General features: G+C 50.9%; 6 protein-coding genes across 6 annotated transcripts; 2 read left to right on the top strand and 4 right to left on the bottom strand.

Moving 5' to 3' along the window:
- Positions 1 to 204: 204 nt before the first annotated feature.
- DACRYDRAFT_52716 (cytochrome P450 monooxygenase pc-bph) lies at positions 205 to 2,126 on the top strand (the record flags this gene model as incomplete). Its single annotated transcript, XM_040775125.1, has 7 exons — positions 205 to 448; positions 497 to 567; positions 621 to 677; positions 731 to 968; positions 1,017 to 1,294; positions 1,345 to 1,511; positions 1,562 to 2,126. The coding sequence occupies 7 exons, from the start codon at positions 205 to 207 to the stop codon at positions 2,124 to 2,126; spliced, it is 1,620 nt and encodes a 539-aa protein (XP_040628495.1).
- Positions 2,127 to 2,306: 180 nt separating this feature from the next.
- Positions 2,307 to 4,295, bottom strand: DACRYDRAFT_116697 (uncharacterized protein; the record flags this gene model as incomplete). The annotated part of the gene is made up of 15 exons (XM_040770248.1): positions 2,307 to 2,702; positions 2,750 to 2,775; positions 2,825 to 2,873; positions 2,923 to 2,999; positions 3,051 to 3,184; positions 3,233 to 3,268; positions 3,318 to 3,336; positions 3,383 to 3,459; positions 3,517 to 3,578; positions 3,624 to 3,634; positions 3,690 to 3,718; positions 3,782 to 3,824; positions 3,877 to 3,981; positions 4,040 to 4,059; positions 4,115 to 4,295. 15 exons carry the CDS (start codon positions 4,293 to 4,295, stop codon positions 2,402 to 2,404), a joined length of 1,170 nt encoding a protein of 389 aa, XP_040628494.1. The 3' UTR covers positions 2,307 to 2,401.
- Positions 4,296 to 5,017: 722 nt separating this feature from the next.
- DACRYDRAFT_89279 (uncharacterized protein) lies at positions 5,018 to 8,257 on the bottom strand (the record flags this gene model as incomplete). Its single annotated transcript, XM_040776903.1, has 8 exons — positions 5,018 to 5,357; positions 5,410 to 5,606; positions 5,660 to 5,927; positions 5,975 to 6,721; positions 6,775 to 6,812; positions 6,900 to 7,037; positions 7,091 to 7,241; positions 7,299 to 8,257. The coding sequence occupies 8 exons, from the start codon at positions 8,255 to 8,257 to the stop codon at positions 5,018 to 5,020; spliced, it is 2,838 nt and encodes a 945-aa protein (XP_040628493.1).
- A 211-nt stretch (positions 8,258 to 8,468) lies between these two features.
- DACRYDRAFT_89278 (Ribokinase-like protein) lies at positions 8,469 to 9,678 on the top strand (the record flags this gene model as incomplete). Its single annotated transcript, XM_040776902.1, has 6 exons — positions 8,469 to 8,523; positions 8,577 to 8,788; positions 8,838 to 8,877; positions 8,905 to 9,101; positions 9,164 to 9,526; positions 9,583 to 9,678. The coding sequence occupies 6 exons, from the start codon at positions 8,469 to 8,471 to the stop codon at positions 9,676 to 9,678; spliced, it is 963 nt and encodes a 320-aa protein (XP_040628492.1).
- DACRYDRAFT_80178 (cysteine proteinase) lies at positions 9,664 to 13,004 on the bottom strand (the record flags this gene model as incomplete). The annotated part of the gene is made up of 13 exons (XM_040776431.1): positions 9,664 to 9,981; positions 10,030 to 10,156; positions 10,204 to 10,241; positions 10,292 to 10,952; positions 11,007 to 11,019; positions 11,073 to 11,163; positions 11,213 to 11,466; positions 11,516 to 12,105; positions 12,153 to 12,305; positions 12,355 to 12,428; positions 12,478 to 12,520; positions 12,568 to 12,735; positions 12,787 to 13,004. The coding sequence occupies 13 exons, from the start codon at positions 13,002 to 13,004 to the stop codon at positions 9,844 to 9,846; spliced, it is 2,568 nt and encodes an 855-aa protein (XP_040628491.1). The 3' UTR covers positions 9,664 to 9,843.
- A 664-nt stretch (positions 13,005 to 13,668) lies between these two features.
- On the bottom strand, positions 13,669 to 14,569 carry DACRYDRAFT_108129 (uncharacterized protein; the record flags this gene model as incomplete). Its single annotated transcript, XM_040768598.1, has 4 exons — positions 13,669 to 13,751; positions 13,802 to 14,087; positions 14,211 to 14,399; positions 14,453 to 14,569. 4 exons carry the CDS (start codon positions 14,567 to 14,569, stop codon positions 13,669 to 13,671), a joined length of 675 nt encoding a protein of 224 aa, XP_040628490.1.
- Positions 14,570 to 20,092: the final 5,523 nt, after the last annotated feature.

The raw sequence follows: 20,092 nt of genomic DNA, 5'->3' as shown, positions 1-20,092 counted from the left end.
CGTAAGGCAGACCTCAAGCATCAGTTAATCTTCCACAACCGTGGTGAAGAACCACAGGCTTCACCTAACCGACATGTATTTGGGTTCCCAACATTGAAGAGCAGGCTGACGTGTTGAACATCGATTCCTGTCTTCTTGACCACCTTTGCCCAGTACAAAAAGCTTCAATCATCGGGCCCCTCCCAGCCGGCAGTCGCGACCAGCATGTCCTCCCTCCTTGATTACTTTCCAACCCCCTTCTCCTCCAACGCTCTGTTGCTCTATGGAGGGCTCGCCGTCCTTCTCCTCGTGGCATCGCATCTCGTTCCCTGGGTAGCCGATCCCTTCGGCTATAGGAAAAAACACATTCCCGGGCCGTTCCTTGCTCAGCTCAGTGACGTTTGGCTTGCCCGCGTCGCGGCTCAAGGACACAGGTCGGAAATTATCCATGGACTCCATCAGAAATACGGTGCGTGCTATTCAACACTAGAAAGAAATGGTGCTTACGGAATGATAGGCAAAGTAGTGAGAATCGCCCCGAACCACATCAGCCTTTCAGAGCCCGGTGCACTGCAGATTGTTTATGCTGTGAGTGGAGCGATTGCGACTTGACTGAATTAAAATATCTCATGCGTGCACAGCACGGTAATGGAGCATTGAAATCAGACTTCTACGAAGCATTTGTCTCTATTCGGAAGGTATGGTGCGCATCGTTCTCGCATTGGATAATAGTACTCAATGACTAACACAGAACATCTTCAGTACACGCGACCGAGCCGAACACACTCGCAAACGCAAGATCGTCTCCCACATATTCAGTCAGAAAAGCGTGCTTGAGTTTGAGCCGTACATTCGACAAGCTCTTGGCAAGCTCGTCAAGCAATGGGATTCGCTTCTCAGTGATGACCGAAAGCTTGCATCCCATAGGCTACGACCGAATGAGAATGGAACCGCTTGGTTCGACTGTTTGAACTGGTATAATTATCTTGGTGCGTTTCACGTAACTGGATCGGTTGGAAGTGACTGATCTCCGACAGCGTTTGACATCATCGGTGACTTGGCTTTTGGTGAGCCCTTCGGGATGATCAATTCCGGTGCCGATAGTGCCTCGGTCGCTATCCATGGTGATGACCCAACACACCTTGCCTCCGGTGAAAAGAAACTGGAGATTGTTCGAGTCCCAGCAGTGAAAATTCTCAACGATCGTGGGGAGTATTCGGCAAGTATGGGCTGCTTGCCTATTTGGATCCGACCGTACGCGAAGAAAATTCCCTGGTATGCGAAAGGCAATCAAGCGGTGAAGAATCTTGCCGGAGTGAGTGATCTATTTGTGTTAATCCCCGAGGGATCTAATGGTCTGTGTAGATCGCTATCGCGGCAGTTGACAAACGCTTGGCAACACCGACAGATAGAGTTGACTTGCTCGCTCGTTTGCAGCAAGGCAAGGACGAACAGGGAAACCTCATGGCAAGGAGCGAATTGACAGCAGAGGCATTGGCCCAGCTCATCGCTGGAAGCGACACTACGAGCAAGTGAGTGGAAGTAGTAAACGCATTACTACCCATGTAATAATCCCTCCTAGCTCATCATGCGCGATTACGTACTGGCTGGCAAAGTATCCGGATGCTCAGAGAAAACTGCAGAAGGAACTAGACGAAGCGCTCGGAGATGACGAAGATGTACCTACATATGAACAGTTGAAGCGGCTCCGCTACCTCGACGCAGTAGTCAACGAGGGTCTGAGGATCCATTCGACCTCTTCGCTGGGTTTGCCCCGGATCGTGCCCGAAGGTGGTCTTGAAGTTTCTGGCATACATTTCCCCGCTGGATCCGTTCTATCTGTGCCGAGCTACACGATCCACCGCGACACCGCTATATGGGGACCGGACCCCGACATCTACCGCCCAGAACGATGGTTTGAGCAGGATGCGGAAGGTATTCAAGCGACGTTTAACGCATTCTCTTTTGGGCCGCGTGCTTGTGTGGGGAAGAACCTGGCATCCATGGAACTGCTGCTCATTGTCGCGACTATCTTTCACCGATACGAATTTGCCCTTCTGAGCCAAGATCAGCCTCTGGAAACAAGGGAAGGGTTCTTGCGCAAACCTGTTAGCTGCTATGTCGGCATGAAGAGACGTAGTACTTGATTTGGCGTCGTTCCAGCGGCATTGTCAAAACATGTGTTTGGCGCTGCTTCCGCGTGATTTTTTGTCGTCTTTCATTTGTATGCGCATCTCAACTGCTCAATGGGAAAGGGAAAGGAAAGTGTGGGCAGCATATCTCTGAGTCCTCCGAATCTAGGGTGGTGTCGCCTGGATTCATGAATTGTGCTCTCACTGGAATGCTACATATCTACGAGTATCTCGTGGTGCTCTGGCTCCTGTACAGGGTAGAGTGCCATGAGAAAAGGAACGAGAAGTCATTAAACAAGCTCGTTAGCTTTCATGAATAGCAAAGCCTTCGCAGTTCCGCTCTCCTCGACTGGTGTGAAGTCGTCATACGCGTGAGCGTCTTCGTCGGCTTCTTCTGAGATGAGCTCCAATCTTGGCAAGTTGCCAACATGGTCGGCCACGGATATATCGCTGAGGTCGGTGAGGACAATAGCTGGCCGTGCGCCAAGCTCGCTAAGCTGGATGCTGTCGGTGTCATCAGTGTAGGATGTAGCCTCTCGAGTGTGCAGCAGCAGTCGAGTGCCAACTAGCACGTCTGTTGCGATTGCAAATCTGACACAAGGATGAGTTTAGGAACAAGGAATTGAATGATGACAGACCCAATGCCGGCCAATGTAGCCTGAGGCTACCCCAAGCATCAGTGAACCATCTCGAACTCAGCAGATATGACCTACCCTAGCGACAGCTTCCAATGTTAGGTTTAGGACCTGCACGCAAAGGATGCTGTTGGACACTATCAGGTTACGGAAGAAAGTGAAGATGTACTACTTACCAGATAAAGGCAAGTATATTGTCTCGAATGAGCAATTCTACGATACCGCAGCTCCACCCTTGTCTATATTGCTGTACCTGTTCCGCACCTTCAGCCATTGTTCACGCAGTGTGATAGAGCAGGCGGACCGACTTGAACCCCGCAAAACCCAGCAAAATTGAGTCCATTGCCAATCTAGCGATCCACAGGCCCATTGAGAGTTGCATGGAAGTTCCCGTGAAACATGGGTTGAGGTTAAGTGACAAATACTCCACGGGTGGGACTGAATCATGTGAGTAACTTATTCCTCAGGATGGGATTATTTACGCACGCCAGGGGGCGTCAGATGCAAAATGAAATATGGAACCTGTGGTATTCTTCAGGAAGAACATGTGAATGGTGTGAACCAAACACACCCTCAGCGGCCACGTAAAGCTGACTTGCGGTCAGCACGTTCTAGTGTAGCAAATGGCGCACGTACAACGAGTAGGATACCGAGAGTAATGGCAACACGTTTACTTCCAACATACATGGCATATATGCGGAGCACCATGATGGCTGTGGATCTCCGCATGAAGCCTGTCTCGTCATTCGGTGTAATATATGTATACTTACTTGATACGGTGGCCATCGTGACCATTCCGCCCCATCCACCGAAGTAATATATGAATTCACATCTAGAGGAAGGTCAGTCAAGTTGCTCGGGGGAGATAGTTGCCAACATTGCATACACCTGAGGCGATATGTTACGAACTATGACATATCATCACAACTAATGAGACACTTACTAGTGGTACAGGCCCAGGCGCAATGCTGCCTGTACATTAGAAAATAGTCGATGTCAGTGAGGGTATATGAGATACGGGGGTTTGCAATATACTTGCGACGGAGAGCAGCAAGATAGAGAGACCGGCATATCTTGTCTGAGCGGTTGCAATTAAACCCGCTGCGCTTGGCTTTAGGTAGTTGACTTACCCATAAGAAGAGCGCCTTTGCCACTCCCCAAGGTTTCAGCTGATCGACGTTAAAGACCTGCATGCCTGATCTTAAGACATGGCACCTCACCCACACAAATTTGATCTGTATCGCAGATGAATTCATAGGTCATTCTTCCCTCGTTTCAGAAAATGCAACTGACCTCTTGTTCGAGGGTGAGCACTGTAAGAATAGTTAAACACAGCTGGGATATGGGCATGAGGTTCGAGGTACTTACCGTAATCACAGACCACCCAGGCAGCGGAGGCGACTTGGAAGATGGGTATGCTATTTGAGATCTTATGGGGGGTAGGGGTATCAATCAACTTACCTAGCGCCCTTCGGCTGACATAGAAGTCGTTTACGAGGTTCTGAAAAGTGCTCGGGTCGAATGGAGATGGTGTTGGATCGGCGCTCATACACCGCCAGCCAGAGTCTCACAAAGCTCAAGTCGTCCTGGGGGGGATAACGAAACGGGGCGAAAAGAGGGCAGCAGCTTTATGAGACGTCATTTGAAGTCCCGCTAAGTGTGTGTGTGTGGGAAAGAGAGTTCCTTGTCGAATGCTACCCCAGGTTTGCCCTGAAAAAAAAAGCGGAGCCCACGATCACTTCTTCGCGGGCTTGAAATGTGATTTTGGGCACAGCATTTTGGTATGGCTTGAATCAATTCGTCAAAGGAGTTGGGCGGGAAGAAGGGAGCAAGGTTATTTTCTCACATATTGAAAAGAATTGACCGATGTAAAGGCGCCGTGTGGATCAATTCTATCTTTCCCGGATCTGATCACTGCTAACGCCGCCGGTCCCTTAGACGATCTGGAATCCTTATGTCCGGCCGATCATTGCCTTGCCAACAAGAAAGAGAGGTTTGTATGGAGTTGTGTTATTAGTTGATGGTCGACAAAGATGAATAACGATACATCGTCTAATATCTGAATAAATCAAACCCTCAAGAAGCACCTGAAGGAACGTCCTTGAGAACACGGAGCCGCTCTTCTCATCTTGTTCTCGGCCTTCCCCGCCTGAGATTGACTTGGCCAGGCACAGGAGATTGCAGGTAACGGGACCGGCGCTGGGCGCGTAACCAGCAAATCAGTTGGGAACTTTCCAGTGGAACGTTGTCATGGACACGATACCTCGGGTCTCATGCGATGATACAGTCGTCTTTGAAGCTCAAGTTGTACATGGTCTTATCGACGGTTTTTTCGATCTTCTTCCAGTCCGCACGTCGCTGAATAAACTCATAGACGTCTTCTGGTCGGAAGGAACCCCCGTATCGCGTGACATCTCGTACGATCTGTGCTAAATCTTTGGCATCGGACACAATGAAGACGTGTCCCAGCATCTTCAGATTCGAGAAATCCTGGGTAATCTGCTGAACGCGCAGCGATGCAATGAAGCTGTAATATGCGTTTAGATCCGCAATGACTTGGAACCCTCCTTCAAGGGAGATGATTTGGCGCTTGAGATGTTTCTGGATGATGCTATCAAACAATTAGACGATGATATACCAATTCTATAATTTATGGTACATACCCATGCAAACGAATACCCACTTCTTGATAGAACACTTCGAGGACATCCTTGCTCGTACTGCCTTTCAACAGCTTGCAATGCATCTCGAGACACTGGATGGCTTCTCGGCATCCTTCTGTGGGACCGAGTTCCAGGGGTGGGCCTTCTGGTGGATAATACTCGCGCGGCCCGGTCCGACTCCAGATGATGTGCTCCACCTAAACAAGCCAGTTAAACGATGCTCACATTTAGTCACCAACGTCACGCGCACCTGATTCATGAGCACTTCTGTGCCCGCATTCATCCCACTCGCAACTGCATCATCTAGGGAATTCTCGAACCGTTTCTTCTCGCGAATGACATCATTCATGAAATCCGTGCGATCGATATGCGCTGAGAGTTCCTTGTCAAAGAAGACCTGTACCATGGACTGGATTGTATCGGCGAGATGTACTAGTTCGAAGAATTGCAGAAGAGGAGCAACGCTCGTACTTATTTCATGCTCATCCGCCTTGTACGTCTTCATCTGCTCTTCGGCCCTGAGAATCGTCAGCCACTGGGGAAAAAAGAAAGGAACAATACGCACTTCTCGAATGCAGGACAGATATGTCTGTCTCCCATAGCCTGCAAGAGCAGGACAAATAGTTGATCGAATGTATCGCGGACACGGTAGCCGTATGTTCCCGGATACGCTTGAAACGTCTGCACTCTGGCGAGTGAGTCCCGCACGGCATGTATCAGCTCTAGGGCGACGTCCAGCGAGAGGAGGAGCTCAAGCCTGTCGAAGGAGGAAGGAAGGGGGGTGGAGGGACGTGGTCCAGGCACGGGCGTTCCGGAGCGACTGCCTGGCCCGCTGCCCACGAGACTAAGCGACGCCCGGGATCCATTGACAACATGTGCCGGAACCGGTGTGGGATGTGGATGCGTATCATGGTCCTGGTCGTGTTCGTTCGGGTTGTCGATATCGGCCATAGTGAGGTCAAACGCGGTCGGGTCGTCTTTATCAGCTAACGGTGTACGGTACCCGTTCGCCTCTGGTTTGTTCTTGTCCGCCCGCTGCTGCGGGGTCAACTTGGAGATGCCCTTGGCGACCGCCGTCCCGCCCGTAGCGGCTACTTGTACAGGAAGGAGTAGAACATCCGCAAAAGAGGCAAGGACGTTGCGTTTTACTTGGGCAGGATTCTTCAAGAAATGGGGTGCGTTGGGCGAGTAGAGGCCCGTGTGACTAGCCACTTTCCGGTCCCAGGTGTCGCATGCCGTGTCCAGTGTTTTCTTCGTAGAGCTGATTTCCTCCGTCAGGTAATCTTCCATGAACATCTCAAACATTCGGAATCTGTACCACATATTAGCATTCCCCACTAAGCAAACGCACGGACAAAGGCTCACATGACGTCCTCCGCCTGCGTTCTGGTGATGACTGCTTCCTTCTTTGCATTTCCGTTTCCAACCCCAACGCCGTTCTTTGCCGGATCAGCAAAACTCGCTCCTTTGGCATGTCCCTTCACCTTCACCGGAGGCGGATTGGCAACGTCCATAATGGAGTCGACGAGCCGCCAGGCCTGCTTGAAGGTCGCTGGAGTGGCGTTGAGGTATGTTGGAATCGAGATCTCCCGAGCACGGGAGAGGAGAGGAGTGATGTATTCGCCGATCTGCAAGATTGTTAGTAGGTCATTTAAGAGCACGGCAAGGAAACGAGGCTCACCACGTCGGCTGCGACGCGTCGGGTGACGGCGAGCAGGATATCTGCTGATGGGGGAAAGATCCGGATGGCGAAGCTGCCTTCTTTTCTTACTGACTCCATTGTATTCGTCATGAAGACGACCATGGGGTCTAGATGCAGCGTATTATTGGTCCTTCATTGACAAACTCCATCAGTCCCGGAAACCAGTGAGAGCAGGGGGAAGACTTACAGGTTACGCAGGGGATCCCATCTGTCAGAGTCGAAGAACACGTCTCGTTTCTCCATCCAAGTCTTGCCCATCTCCCACTCGCCCTGCCCGTCCCATACCTCCCAGCTCGCCCACGCAGCCTCCTTCATCCCTTCATCCTCGCCCTTTTCTTCTGAAGTATCGAAGGCAGTGACGAGGGAGGCGTTGAACGTGCGGATGGAGGAGTTGAGGGCATCTTTCTGCGCACTCCATATTCGCGTGGGCTCGATAGCAGGGGAGAGGAACAAGGCGAGGAGGTGCAGAACGCGGCCCTTGTATAGAGACTTGGCGGGAGATGGGAAGAGATGTGAGAGTGCCAGTTCTGGTGGGGTGACGACCTTCGGCAGTAGGCCGACGAATGCTTTGTGGGCCTTGACGAACTTGCTCCGGAAGGTGTGGTGGGAGGGGAAGGCGGTGATGTACGGCACAGCGGACTGGCTGTCCAACGCGACGTTGTTGAAGGTGTTGACAAACTGCCCAAATGTCTCCGTAGCTGTTCCCGTAGTTGACTGGGTGGGTGGTGCTTCTGTAAAGTCTCCAAACTCATCGTCGCCCCCCACGGTGAAGGTCGCAAGATCGCTCTCCTCCTCGACGGCAAAGTGGCCAGGTCTTGGCGGCGGGGGTTTGTGTTCCTCTTCATTTTGCAACTCGTTCAGTACCTCTTGTAGTGCGTACTTTTCGATCTTGAGTGCCTTCCACTTGCGCTCCCAGAGTTTCTCGTCCCTGACAAGCCTAGAGAATGCACGAGAGCTGCGGGCGATGGCGGGGAGGTCATAGAGCGGGAGGTAGTCTAGGATAAGCAAGTGGAGTTCTGGCGGTAAAGGTCCAATGAAAATTGCTCTTGAGGGGGCGTTACCGCTGAGCCTGGATAGGACTGAGGCTGCGGTTGATGAAGCCTTGTCGTATAACTTTACGGGTTCTATCGCTGTCCATTTATCCATCGAGCGAACTGAGAAACCAGCTCTGTCGTTCGTCGACGTTCAGAAGTAAGAAATAGTAAGTTCAGAATGTATCTGTCGCCTATGGATGTTATAAGCCAAGAAATGCGTGATGTTGAAACGGCAGACGGCGGTGATGAGACGGTCAACTAGCACGCAGGGATAGTCCTCGTTGTGTGTCCGAACCGCCACAACGCAACAGAGTCCCCTTTACATGGCAGGTACTTGTTTAGTAAGAGGCTCAATCAACATCGACGAATTCTTTAGGGGTATATGAAAACATTTATATTAATTAATGAGAGTCAGCTGACCACTTTATTAGTACCACATATCGCTCATGCTGGAGAAACGTTATCTTCTACTGGCGAACTCACACGCCGTGCGGGCGGCAAGGGCGCCAATCAAGCAGCGGCTATCGCACGCGCAGGCGGGAACGTCCAGCTAGTCGGTGCGGTCGGCACGGACGGGGACTGGGTAAAGCAACAGCTTTCAGAGGCCGGAGTCGACGTCAAAGGCGTGCATATCCATCCCGAAGTGCGTCCTCTCCTCACGCCGTGTCATTATGCTCATATGAATCCAACAGATCTCAACAGGGAGGGCGATCATCCAGCTGACCCCCGAAGGCGAGAACTGTATTATTCTCTATGCAGGGACGAACCACCTAGCCCTCCATCCTCCGTCTTATCACCTCGCCCCACCCATCACCCACCTCCTGTTGCAGAACGAGATCCTGCAGGAGACGACGCTGGAGTTCCTCAAGTATGCGAAGGAGAAGGGGATCCGCACTATCTATAACCCTTCACCTCTGCTGCCCAAGGAGGAGATAGCCAAGTTTCCTTGGGGCATGGTGCGTGCCATTCTACCATCTACGCCATTCCGTGTGTCGTGGTGAACATATCACGAACACAGGTCGACTACCTCCTCCTGAACGAACACGAAGCAGCCGCTCTCGCGGACGCCACCGCTCCCCACGCACACGCCCACTCCCTCCCTCCCACCAGCAAAGCCCCTCAGATCGCTACCGTTCTCACCCGCTTACAACAGCCTCTCTTCCAGCACTGCACGGTCATCCTCACCCTCGGCGGGCAGGGTGTCGTGGCGCATATCTCAAAGGACGAGATCTACTACCTACCGGCGGCGACTTTAAGGGGGACGGTGAGGGACAGCACTGGGGCCGGCGACTGCTTTACGGGGTACTTTGTCGAGGGACTCCTGAGCGGGAGGGAGAAGGAGCAAGACGGTTGGAAAGGGCTCTTGAGAAGATGTGTCGTTGTACGTCATTCAGCCATTCAGTACTAGGTATGGTGCTGACGCATGAACATGGCCAGGCCGCAGGAATGTGCGTCGAACGGTCTGGAGCCATGGGGAGTATACCGACCGCTGCGGAGGTCGACGAGCGCCTGAACGAGCTGGGACAGATGTAATATCATTCCGATGTATGTACGACAAGACGATCGATGCAAGATAATGTAGTCCGCCTCTCGACAACATGAGCCATGTCCGTTCATGTGCAAGTAATCCTGAACCCAGCAACCCGGTCCCAAACCATGAACGTTCAAGCAGCTAACCTTCGACCAAAATGATTAAGCCTAATCATCCTCTGGCCGTTTCCACGAAATGATCTTGCCGTGCCTTAGTTGTCCCTTCACCGTCACTGGCGTCGGTCCGCAGTCCTTCGTAAACACTTTCAGCCCGACGATGATGCTGTCTTCATCCTCGCTGTTTCCCTGTTTCTTCGTCAGCTGTGAGAATACCAAATGAAAGGGAATGCTCACTGCGTCCTGTAGCTTCAGGCGGTCTCCCGGACGGAGAGGCATGAGCTTGTGCCCAGCCTTGTGGACCTCGTTTGTGAACCCAGTTTTGTAGCATTTTGCACAGAGATCAAAGTCCGGGCACGTAACTCTGTTCACCAGTCAGAGTGGCACTCTCAGAAAACGCGAAAGACGTACTCAAGGCATTTGTACGCAATTCCAACAATAGGTACCTCCTGTGACCCATCAGCCAGACTCCAAAAAAAACCAACAGGAAAGGCCTTACCCCACACCCATCACACCGCGTCCCCTCATGAACAGGCATCACCCTCGGTTCTATCATGATCCTCGGGGGCGCCGGCGGGCTTTCTCCGAGTTCAAACCCTCCTCCCGTGGACCCATTTACCTCCTTATAGATGATCAGAGACTCTGCCGCGAGCCCCTTGTCCTCCAGTGGCTTGGTGAACGGCTCCTCTAGGCCTGGCTGATCGTTTTCAGCGTTGTTCGGGGCCTCGCCATTCGCCTCGGGCTCTTGGTCGGTTTTGTGTAGGTCTTCGACAGAATCGCTGGGTCCGTTCTGTGGGGGGTTAATAACTTCAGGTACCACGATATCCCCATTGACGTCATCCACCACATCTTCGTCCTCTGTCCCGTCCCCTCCCTCAGCATCACCATCTGGTACGCCAGGTACATCCTCCGGCACAGGGTCATCTCCTCGATCCGCCTTGTCGGACTCAGGCATTCTGAATCCATTCGGGATATCAATTGGTCCAGATTCTTCCTGCTCTCCATCCTCCCCTTCGTCTTCGGCACCCGGCTCAGTGTCAGGCTCAGGCTCAGGCTCGTTGTTATTTATGGCATTCTCCATGGTGAGGGCTTCGAGTTCGGAGAGGTCGTACCCTGCATACCGGTCTAACGGTATAGGGAGCTGATGATGACCCCAGTCGCTGTCAAACAATTGTCAAAGGAAGGGGGAGTAGAATAATCGTGGGGTCACTCACTTAGGATCAAAGTCTAGAGGTTTCATTTAGTTTCGAACGCAGCACACATAAATTGATCGGACTCACTGACGGCAATCATCTGAGCTGTGGCACATTCTGTGAGCACTCGCGTAAGCTTCCTCGGATTCCATCCAGAGATGTTCTCGGACACATAGTCCTAGTAGGCCCATGTTAAACATACTTCGACTGAATGCCCACGATCTTACTTTGTTCTTCTCCATCCGCCTGTCGAACCTAACATGTACCACATATTCCCCCTCCTCCAGGTCCAGTTCAATATTCACGCTGCGCGTCCAGATAGCGGCATGATGCGATACAGCGACGACATCCTTTTCCCCGCGCTTAAACAGCGCAAAGTCAAAACTCCATCGCGTCCAGGGAGCGAGCTCGCGGAAGTAACGAGTGTCCAGCTGGGTGAGAACGACGATCGTCGGACCAGACTTGGGCATGGTGAAAGTGACTACAGCATCGTCAGCATTCCTTCTGAGAAAATATCTTGAATGACGTACAAGACACATCACCGTAATTCCAAGTCGCGGGGAACTTCCTCCCTGCGACCTCGAGCCAATGGCTGCTCAGCTTCCAAGTGGGGTCGAGCACCTTCGTGCGATGCACAACCCAAAATGTGCTCAAAAAGTCCTCGTAGCTCATCAAAAACTCGCCGTCGTCTCCAAACGTATGCTTGAGCGCAGGCAGCGCAGCGAGCCACTCTCCATTCCACTCTTTTGACCCGTCTGACCAAGCGCCCGTCCACTCGCTGGATCCCCAGGGGTTTCGCACACGCACAAACCGTCGCCCGTTGTGTTCTATTGCCCTCAGCACAGAGTACGCATGACCGACGATCAGCCCATTCACGGTCGGGATCCCGTCGTCGCTATCCACCGGCGCTTCTAGGCCGGAAAGGTAGCAGCCGAAAAGCCGGTCGTCGTTCGCCTTCAAGAGCTCGTTCTGCCAGAACTCGTCGATGTCCAGGATGTCGTTCATATGAATCAAGGTGGACACCCCGCCCGTCAGATCTTCGAGCGCTTCAGCCGCCGCCCCGCCGAGGAGAGCTGCGTAATCTCCATGTAGCTTCGCATATGCTTTCTCGATGAGAGGGCTTACATCACATTAGCTGGGGCGTCATCCAGTGTAAAACATACGCACACCCAAGTCTCGTTCTCTGTCCCCGATCTGGCAAAATAGAGCGTCTTCCCTCCCTTCCTCGCCGTCTTGTTATACAATCCCTTGTCATTATGGTACAAGTTACGCTCTTTTTGAGTGAGCGATTCGTACTTAGGGACGTTGACGTAGAGCAGGCTGGAGAACGGGGTTAGCACTGTAATATCCTGAAGCTGCTGGGACGCACTCGTCGATAATCACGTCCACCCATCCGCCATCTCGGTAGAAGATGAACCCATAGACGCCGACAACTTCATCGCGCTGCCTTCCCATGAGCACTGTTCCACAACCCAACAATCTACTAAAGCACCTTGACGCATACCTTCTCGACCAACTCCGGGTAACACGTAAACCTTTCCTCCTGTCAGTTGCACGCTACAGACAGTCAAGCTCGACGCACGTAGCCAACGCGCTCAGGAACCAACAATTTCCCAGATCGCCCTGGACGATGTCGCCCGACGTGACGCCGTCGATGAAGAACTCTGGCTTGTCAAATATCTGCCCGGCGCGCAGTACGTCCGAGGGGTTGAACCTCTGTGTCTGCGGTGTGGCTAGGCCATGCAAACACCTACGGTGGAATAAGCGCTTCCCCACACAGAGCCAGGAAAGACCAACGCACCTCTCCCTATCCTCCTCAACATCAAAGCTCAAATCCCTAAACCTCCTATTCCTCTTCCTACAATCTCTCGAGATCCTCTCCACCTTCTCCCGACATCGTGCAATCGCCTTGTCCAACTCTTTCGTCACGAGCAAGCCGACCTTGTCCTTCTTTGGGGGAAGGGACTGAGCGACCAGCTCGGCCGAGGTGGGCGCCTGTTCTTTTTCAGGGGGGAGCATGGGGCGCATTTACAGATAACTCGCAAGCTGAGTTGTTAAGGTGTTGGGGAATGGGAGCAGAACAGTCAGACAAGAGTCACAGTACTTCACAGGAGCTCGAGTTGAGGCTGACGACGCTCTCCGGCGGCGACTGACGACGCTCAACCCTTTATTGACAGTGCATTTCCGACTTCTGATTCGTCTGATGGATGCCGTGTATATATATTCACACACTCGGCGACTCGGTGGGCGTCTAGCGCAAGGCAAACCCTGGACACGAGGCGCAGAGAAAAAAGAAGCAAGTAAAGGGTTCTGCAATGAACACCTTTCACTTGTTGTCTATGGAAAGCCTAAGAGGACAGCTCCCCTCGACAAAGCTCCAAGAGGACAGCACCCTAGTAGACCCGTAGACCCAAGCAGTGGTCTCCGTGTCAAATTACATATTTTTGAATTAGTCATGCAGATATGGAGCGGGGAATGAAAATAAGATTTACCACACAGAGGACCGGCTATTGCCTGATGCTCATTCCCGGTGTAGGTAAGCTGACAATGGATCAACAATGTGAGATGTCTTTGTGTCCCTCATTAATCTCTTTGCAGTGGGGAGAAAACAATTCTATTGTTGCTACATGTAAGGACAGACTGACAACAACCACCACAACCCTCCACCGTCTTGCACTTGGCCTCAGTTCTTCTTGAAGCTATCAATGGTGTCTATGAACACTGTGTAGGGGGTCACACCACGAGCCAGAAGAATAATGTTGAGGACTGAGTCTTTGTCAGTCTATCACCACCACAAAAACAACATTACCACTTACCCAGCATCACCCTGAGCTTGATCTTGTGCTCAGCAGCAAAGTCCTTCAGTGCCATGGCCATGCACCCCAGAGCATACAGCATCCAGCCCCAGCAGATCATCAGGGCGAGCAGAGCTTGCTGGCCAGCCAACTTCTTTGTCTTCTTGGGGCTCTTCATTGCCCCATGGACTGCTCCAAACATCACAGTGATGTCACCCCTGAAGGTCTTCCACATCACATAGCCAGCATATGCCATGTTGCCAAGCTGGTCCTTCATGGCAAGCTCAGCATCATCATCAGTTTCTTTCTGTGTAAACATCAGCTTGTGTGATACCAAGGACATGATGACATCTCAGTTGTCATGTTCCCTGGGTCAACCAGGGACACAATGACATCTCAGATGTCATTGTGGATTGAATAAGACACTCACTGTCCTGCTCCTGCCTGCTTCCAATGTGCCCAACTCCACCTCTTCCTTGGCAGCACACCCAGCTGCTGTGAGGTGCTCCCCATGCATCCTCATCACCATGATGAGGCCATACTTGGCATCTGTCACATGGTGCCATCCAAGCTGGGCCCCATCCTTGGGCTTGTCCCCATCCACCACATGAGGGGGCCTCTGGTGCAGAGGCACGGATGAGAACAAAGCCATTGAGTGACCAGAGGACCCACCTTTCTATCCCCTCCTCCTGCGGGGTCCAGACTTGCTGCCAAGCCTTCCTCCATGCTCAAGAGCATGGAGGAGGCCCTATTGTTCATGTCACTGCTGGTAGAGAAGTCATTGTCCATTGTACGTATCTTGCTGTTCTTTGTTCTGGTTGTGGTTTGATTGAAAGAGAGGTTGGGGTTGGCAGCAGGGAATCACGTATTTGATGGGCATACAGCCCTCAGCCACAAGGCCAGAATTCTGCTAGAGGGCATTCCTTCTTCTTCCCCTAATCTGGGCACATGCATGGATTAGGGGAAAATCCACTCCCCCTATCTTCTGGATGATTTGTCAGTAGTTAAGATATGTGCATGCACCATGAACATCTTGTTGGAGATGCCATCATGTCCTTCACTTGCAAGAAGGATACAATATTTGGCAGACAAAAAAAAAGCGAGTGATGAGGAGCAGATGATGGAAACAAGCTTTGGGTGAACCCTGGCTTCACATGTGGAACATGCAAGGCACTTGTTCTAATCACATGCAGCACAGCATCATCATCTTCATCTCCTGCCAGCGGGATTCCACTGACTTCCCCTTGCCTGTGCAACTCATAACTCTTCAACCATCTCTGATACTCTCTGTCCAAGCTTTCAGCAAGCAAACAACATACTCTCAAGCAAACAAACATAGTAAGACCATGCAATTGGGCATTTGCCAACTCTAACCCTTGTTTTGACAGGTACTCCTTCTTGTGACATGTCAAAACACAAGATAAGCAAGGCTGCCTGGGATGCAGGTGGCCCTGGCAGCAGTGTGAATGAAATACATATGTTGGCTTTCAGTACTCATTCAACTGCTTTCTAATTTGGATATAGGCACAATTCTGGCCTCTATGGTGTATGATACTGTAATGGTGGGGGGACATTCAGGGTATTGGATCTGCTTCATTGATCAACTTCAGTAAGGATGCAAGGTAAGGTAAAGATTAGGGTGAAGGATTACAGTTCAGAAGGAATACAGAGAGTATGTGGGACACCTCAGTCCTTGAGCTTGTCATCTTCCACAAATGGCGATGATGGGCTAAGGAAGAAGAGTGAGAGAAAAGGGGAGTACTATGTGTATGCCTTAAGGACTATATGCAGAATCTAATTATGCAGAGGCTGAGGACCTATCCCTCACTTCTCATGACCTCATCAGTTCTGTGATCATCACAATAGCCCCCCAGATAGGAGATTGGCCTATTTGCTGTCCTCTCCATCCAGAAATCTTCTGCTAGCATACTCATGCAGAATGAGATGGTGTTTGTCATCAGATTCAGGTTTGAGGCTATGGGAAAGACCCAATTCTCTGATTTGGTCTTTGAAGAGGAGGACTGCTAGGTAAGCACTGGCATGCCCCTCCTTTACAGCTTGCTTGTTTTCCTTGATCCACAATTCTTCCATCCATTTGCAGTGTGTAGCGTCCAGTGGCTCTTTGTTACACGAATCATTGATGAAGTAACCAGTGTGAGCCCACAGGGAGAGACAGCATTCCTTCATAGGTGCTTGCACAGCACATTGGTAATTGAACACCACATGGGGCCCCTTTGCGCAGGCTTGATCTGACCAGCACCAATTAGCATAATTATCCAACATGTGAGCTACTGTCTTGAACTTGGCCATGATGTCTTCAGTCTTGTGGAGTTCACTGATAGCACAATCCCAGTAAGATATAGCTTTGAAGTACTCTTCCTGGGGAATGTGCATTTGCTGAACCCACTTAAGAGAATACTGCCGCTTCAAAGCTTCCTCTCTCCAAAGCTGCATGACTGAGATCAGATTGTCCAGCAGAAGAAGGTGGTGGAGGTTGTCCTTTGGGTCTCAATGAAACTGGTTCCCCACAAGCTGGAGCTGCCCAGTGGCAACAATTTGGGTTTGCCATGAGTCAATGTCAGCTTGAGACGGCCCTGGTATTAGGAGTATGGGAGCTTTGGATATCAGTTCATATTGTGTGACAAGGTGTGTGATCATACTTTTGTGAAGGTAAGGTGCAGTAGGAGGAATTGCCCTATTGCCACCAGGTGCCTTCTCCCAAGGAGTGCCCAAGGCTGAGGGAGTTCTGGCTTCCTTCTGAGTCCCCGAGGAGATCCAGCGGGAAGAGGTTTCTTCAGATAGATTGTTTATGTTTGGCCCGGGCTGAGCCACTGCCTCCCATGGATCCTCATATAAAATGGACTGGCCCACTTCTGAAGCTGCAGGGGTGAAGCATGAATCCTGAAGAGCTAGGACCGAGGGTAGCATCCCTTTAGAAGGAAGGGGTGCAATGGGGCGAGACAGTGTCCATGTCCAGCCGTCCCTTGAAGAGGGAGCAACTCATTCCCCATGCTGCTTGCTTGAGTGCTGATTGGTCCAGTTATGGCTCAAGTTGTTCCCTCAGCTGCAATCGTCCATCCAGCACATATGGTCCCTGCTGGAGCATTCCAAGGACCAGCCAGGCACCCACAATGCATCACAAATATCTCGTTGGGAAGGGTGGACAGTATCCAAATGGTGATGAATGGGAGGGCCAGCAGGGGAATAAAGAGTTGCTTGTTGTGATGGTGGAATGTAAGGATTGTCCATCCATGGATGAAAAGGTGAAGTTAGAGGGGGTGGAGAGTGGGTTTGCTCTGGTGTTCCTGTATGCACAGATTGCATTGCCAATCCTAGGGAGGAATGCTGGGGAACAGCATCAGGAGAAGGGAGTGGAGAAAGTTCCAACGTAGCTGTTGCTGTCTCATTACTGGTTCACCAACTCTTGTCTTGGGAGTAAAGAACATTGCTCAGGTAAACTGGCAGATGACCTGTAGGGGTCGTACAGAAGGCCTGTGTGAGAAACTCTGCGCAATACCAGTTGGGCATATTGAAAGAAGGAGGTCCAAGTTGGTCCTTCTGGTACTTGGATAAGAAAGGAGGCCAAACAAAGTTACCCAGTGCCACGATTGGAGAAGCTGAAGGATGGGGACAAAGCAAGCCACTGGCATCCCAGTCTCCCAGCTTCACACAGTCCCACCATCCCATCATGTCCAAGCTGGACTCCCAGTCCAGGATTGCTTGGTAGGCTGGTTGCTGCATGTAATCCAGGGATCAACAGAAGAGAACTATTTCAAGAAGTTGCACAGCTGCCAGATATGATCCGTGATGAGGTTGCAACCATAAGTAGTCCCCTTGCATGGCATCCAGTATGTGGTTAAGTTGGCTAATCTCCTCTGCTGGTGGTCCAGGGCATAAGGTTCCCAAGCCAGCTTGGAAGCAGGTTTCACAAGCAAAACATGTCCAGCACCTTAGCAGAGCTTCCATTTGCCTAGTAAGGATGTACGGAGCTAGGACATCCTTCTTGAAGGCATCCTGTCAGTGGAGACACATGTTCTCCTTGCCTTTCTTCCCTTTTTGGTGAGCGATAGTGGGGATGCCAAGAGAAGCAAGTAGATGATTCAGTCCAGGAGGCAGGTAAAACTGTTCATAATCTGAGCACAGGAAGGGCAGTATTTGGGCCATCGGCAGATTGATGTTCAGCCTCTGTCTGGGACCTGTGGAAGTGAGGGATAGTTTTTCATCTTCTTCTTCCTCCCCAAGGAGAGGGAAAGCATCATCCATTGTAACAAAGAAGTTTGATGCAGAGGAGCAAGATGAAGCAGGGAACAATCAATCTAGTGCCAAATGAGGGGGATAGGATGCAATCAAATCCTCAACAGCTCTCTGCAATCAGTGTTGTAGGGTGTTCTGAAGAAAAGGAATGGTGTCATTGCCTGAGTCATCTGCACTGAGGAGGGAGAAGGATTTTTTGGCTTAGATGATGATGACTGTTTGTAGTTTGAATGCTGAGATGAGGCTGGTGAGCAAGAAGGATTTTGTTGTGAAAGAAGGTGAGCAAAGGAAGGGAGAAGGTGGTGGTGTGAAGTTAAGAGGGTTGTTGCTGCTGGCAGGTAAGGCCTTCCCTTAAAAAATTATGGAGCCAAATGGAAGCTAAGGTGCACTGCCTTCTGGCCTTGTAGCAACTGCAAGGCCATCTCTGGAGCTGACAGCATGAGGGTATTATTGTCCGCAGTGATAACCCATGTGGGAGGGCATAGTCCTCTCTGCAGGCCAGCATGCTTGTGATATTCCAAAAGCAGTTCCTGAGCATTGCATAACTCCTTTTCAGAATGCCAGTTATCTTTGTCTGCTCTGCAATCCACCCAATGTACTTGGTACTCAACAATTTTCTTTTGTTTATTCCATCTGTGATCCACAATACATTGCACTTCCTCCTTGATAAGGTCTGGCCATAGGTCTGGTAACATCCTCTGGGATCCTAGCTGGATGGGGGACAAGTGGTAGAGTTTTAAGTGCTCCATGTTGAGCACATTGTGCATCCAATAGTTCTCTGGCAGCCTAATTCAATATGTGTTGTCATTGACTTTTTCAATAATTTCAAAGGGGCCCATGCAGCATTGCAGAAGTTTCCATCCGTTGGCCTGGGATTCATACAATTGCAGTGAATGTGGGTGGATCAGCACTGACATCCCTATATCCCAGTGAGAGGTGGATTGTCTCATATGGTTGTGAGCCTGTGCTTGAGCATGTTGAGCCCTAACTAAAGCATTGTGAGCTGCCTCCCTATGGCTCTGAAGCTCAGCTAGGAAGTCCTCTGCTCCAGGGGATGTTAAGGTGGGCCAGCCAATGGGGGCTCCAGTTCCTCCCAGGACATCCCAAGGCCCCCCAGGCTGGTAACCATATAACAAAAAGTAAGGTGAATAGCTGGAGGAAGCTTGAGGCGAGGAGTTGTAGGCATGCTCCACAAAACATAACCATTTGGCCCACTCATGTGTTTTCCCTTCCACATAAGTGCACAGCATTACTTCAATTGTTTGATTAGCTACCTTGGTCTGCCCATCTGTTTGAGGGTGTTGCACTGAAGATAACTTCAGTGATGAACCAAGGCAGGCTGCCAAAGAATTCCAAAAGGAATGGGACCACCATGGGTCATGGTCCACAACAAATGATCTGGGTAATCCAAACTTGAGTATGATGTTCTGAAACACCAGCCAAGTGACTCTGGTGGTGTCAATAGAGTCCACAGTAGGTATGAAAGTCAATGCTTTGGTGAGCTTATCCACTGTGACTAGCTGTTAGGGCAACACAGGCTGACTAAGTCTGCTCACCTAAGAGTGCCAAGAGTCTAAGCAGGCAACAAGGAAGTGGAGTAGACCTGATGACTAAGACCTATCTACAGTATAGGTACCTGTGGATGATCCTAAGAGACCAAGTCTGAAGAGACAGTCCCAGGCAGAGTAGGCCTTATATTTATACCTCTGTGGTGGAACCTGCTAGAACATCTTGCTTACTCAGCCTAGTCAGGTGATCAGGTCATATGACCAAGGATGAGGTCATATGAGGTCATGCACAGCCATGCACAGCAGGTCACCTGACCATCCAATGCTTCCAGCAGGTTCCAGCACATGCCAAGGTATACCAGCTACTTCCATGTCATAAAGGCTTAGTCATGTCTCTTGACCAACCAATGAGCTGGTGCCCTGACATCACCCCCCCTTCTAGACATGCTGTCCCAGCATGTTGATACTCCTTTCTTCTGCTTTTCCCTTCTTCTTTCCAGATGTCCAATCAAAGAGAACCCTTTTAGGTGGTATAGTATAGTGATGAGTG

The sequence above is a fragment of the Dacryopinax primogenitus genome, assembly GCF_000292625.1.
Source record: "Dacryopinax primogenitus strain DJM-731 SS1 chromosome Unknown DACRYscaffold_10, whole genome shotgun sequence".
NCBI lineage: Eukaryota > Fungi > Basidiomycota > Dacrymycetes > Dacrymycetales > Dacrymycetaceae > Dacryopinax > Dacryopinax primogenitus.
Note: the sequence above shows the minus strand (reverse complement) of the source record. Positions and strands in the feature narration are given on the sequence as shown.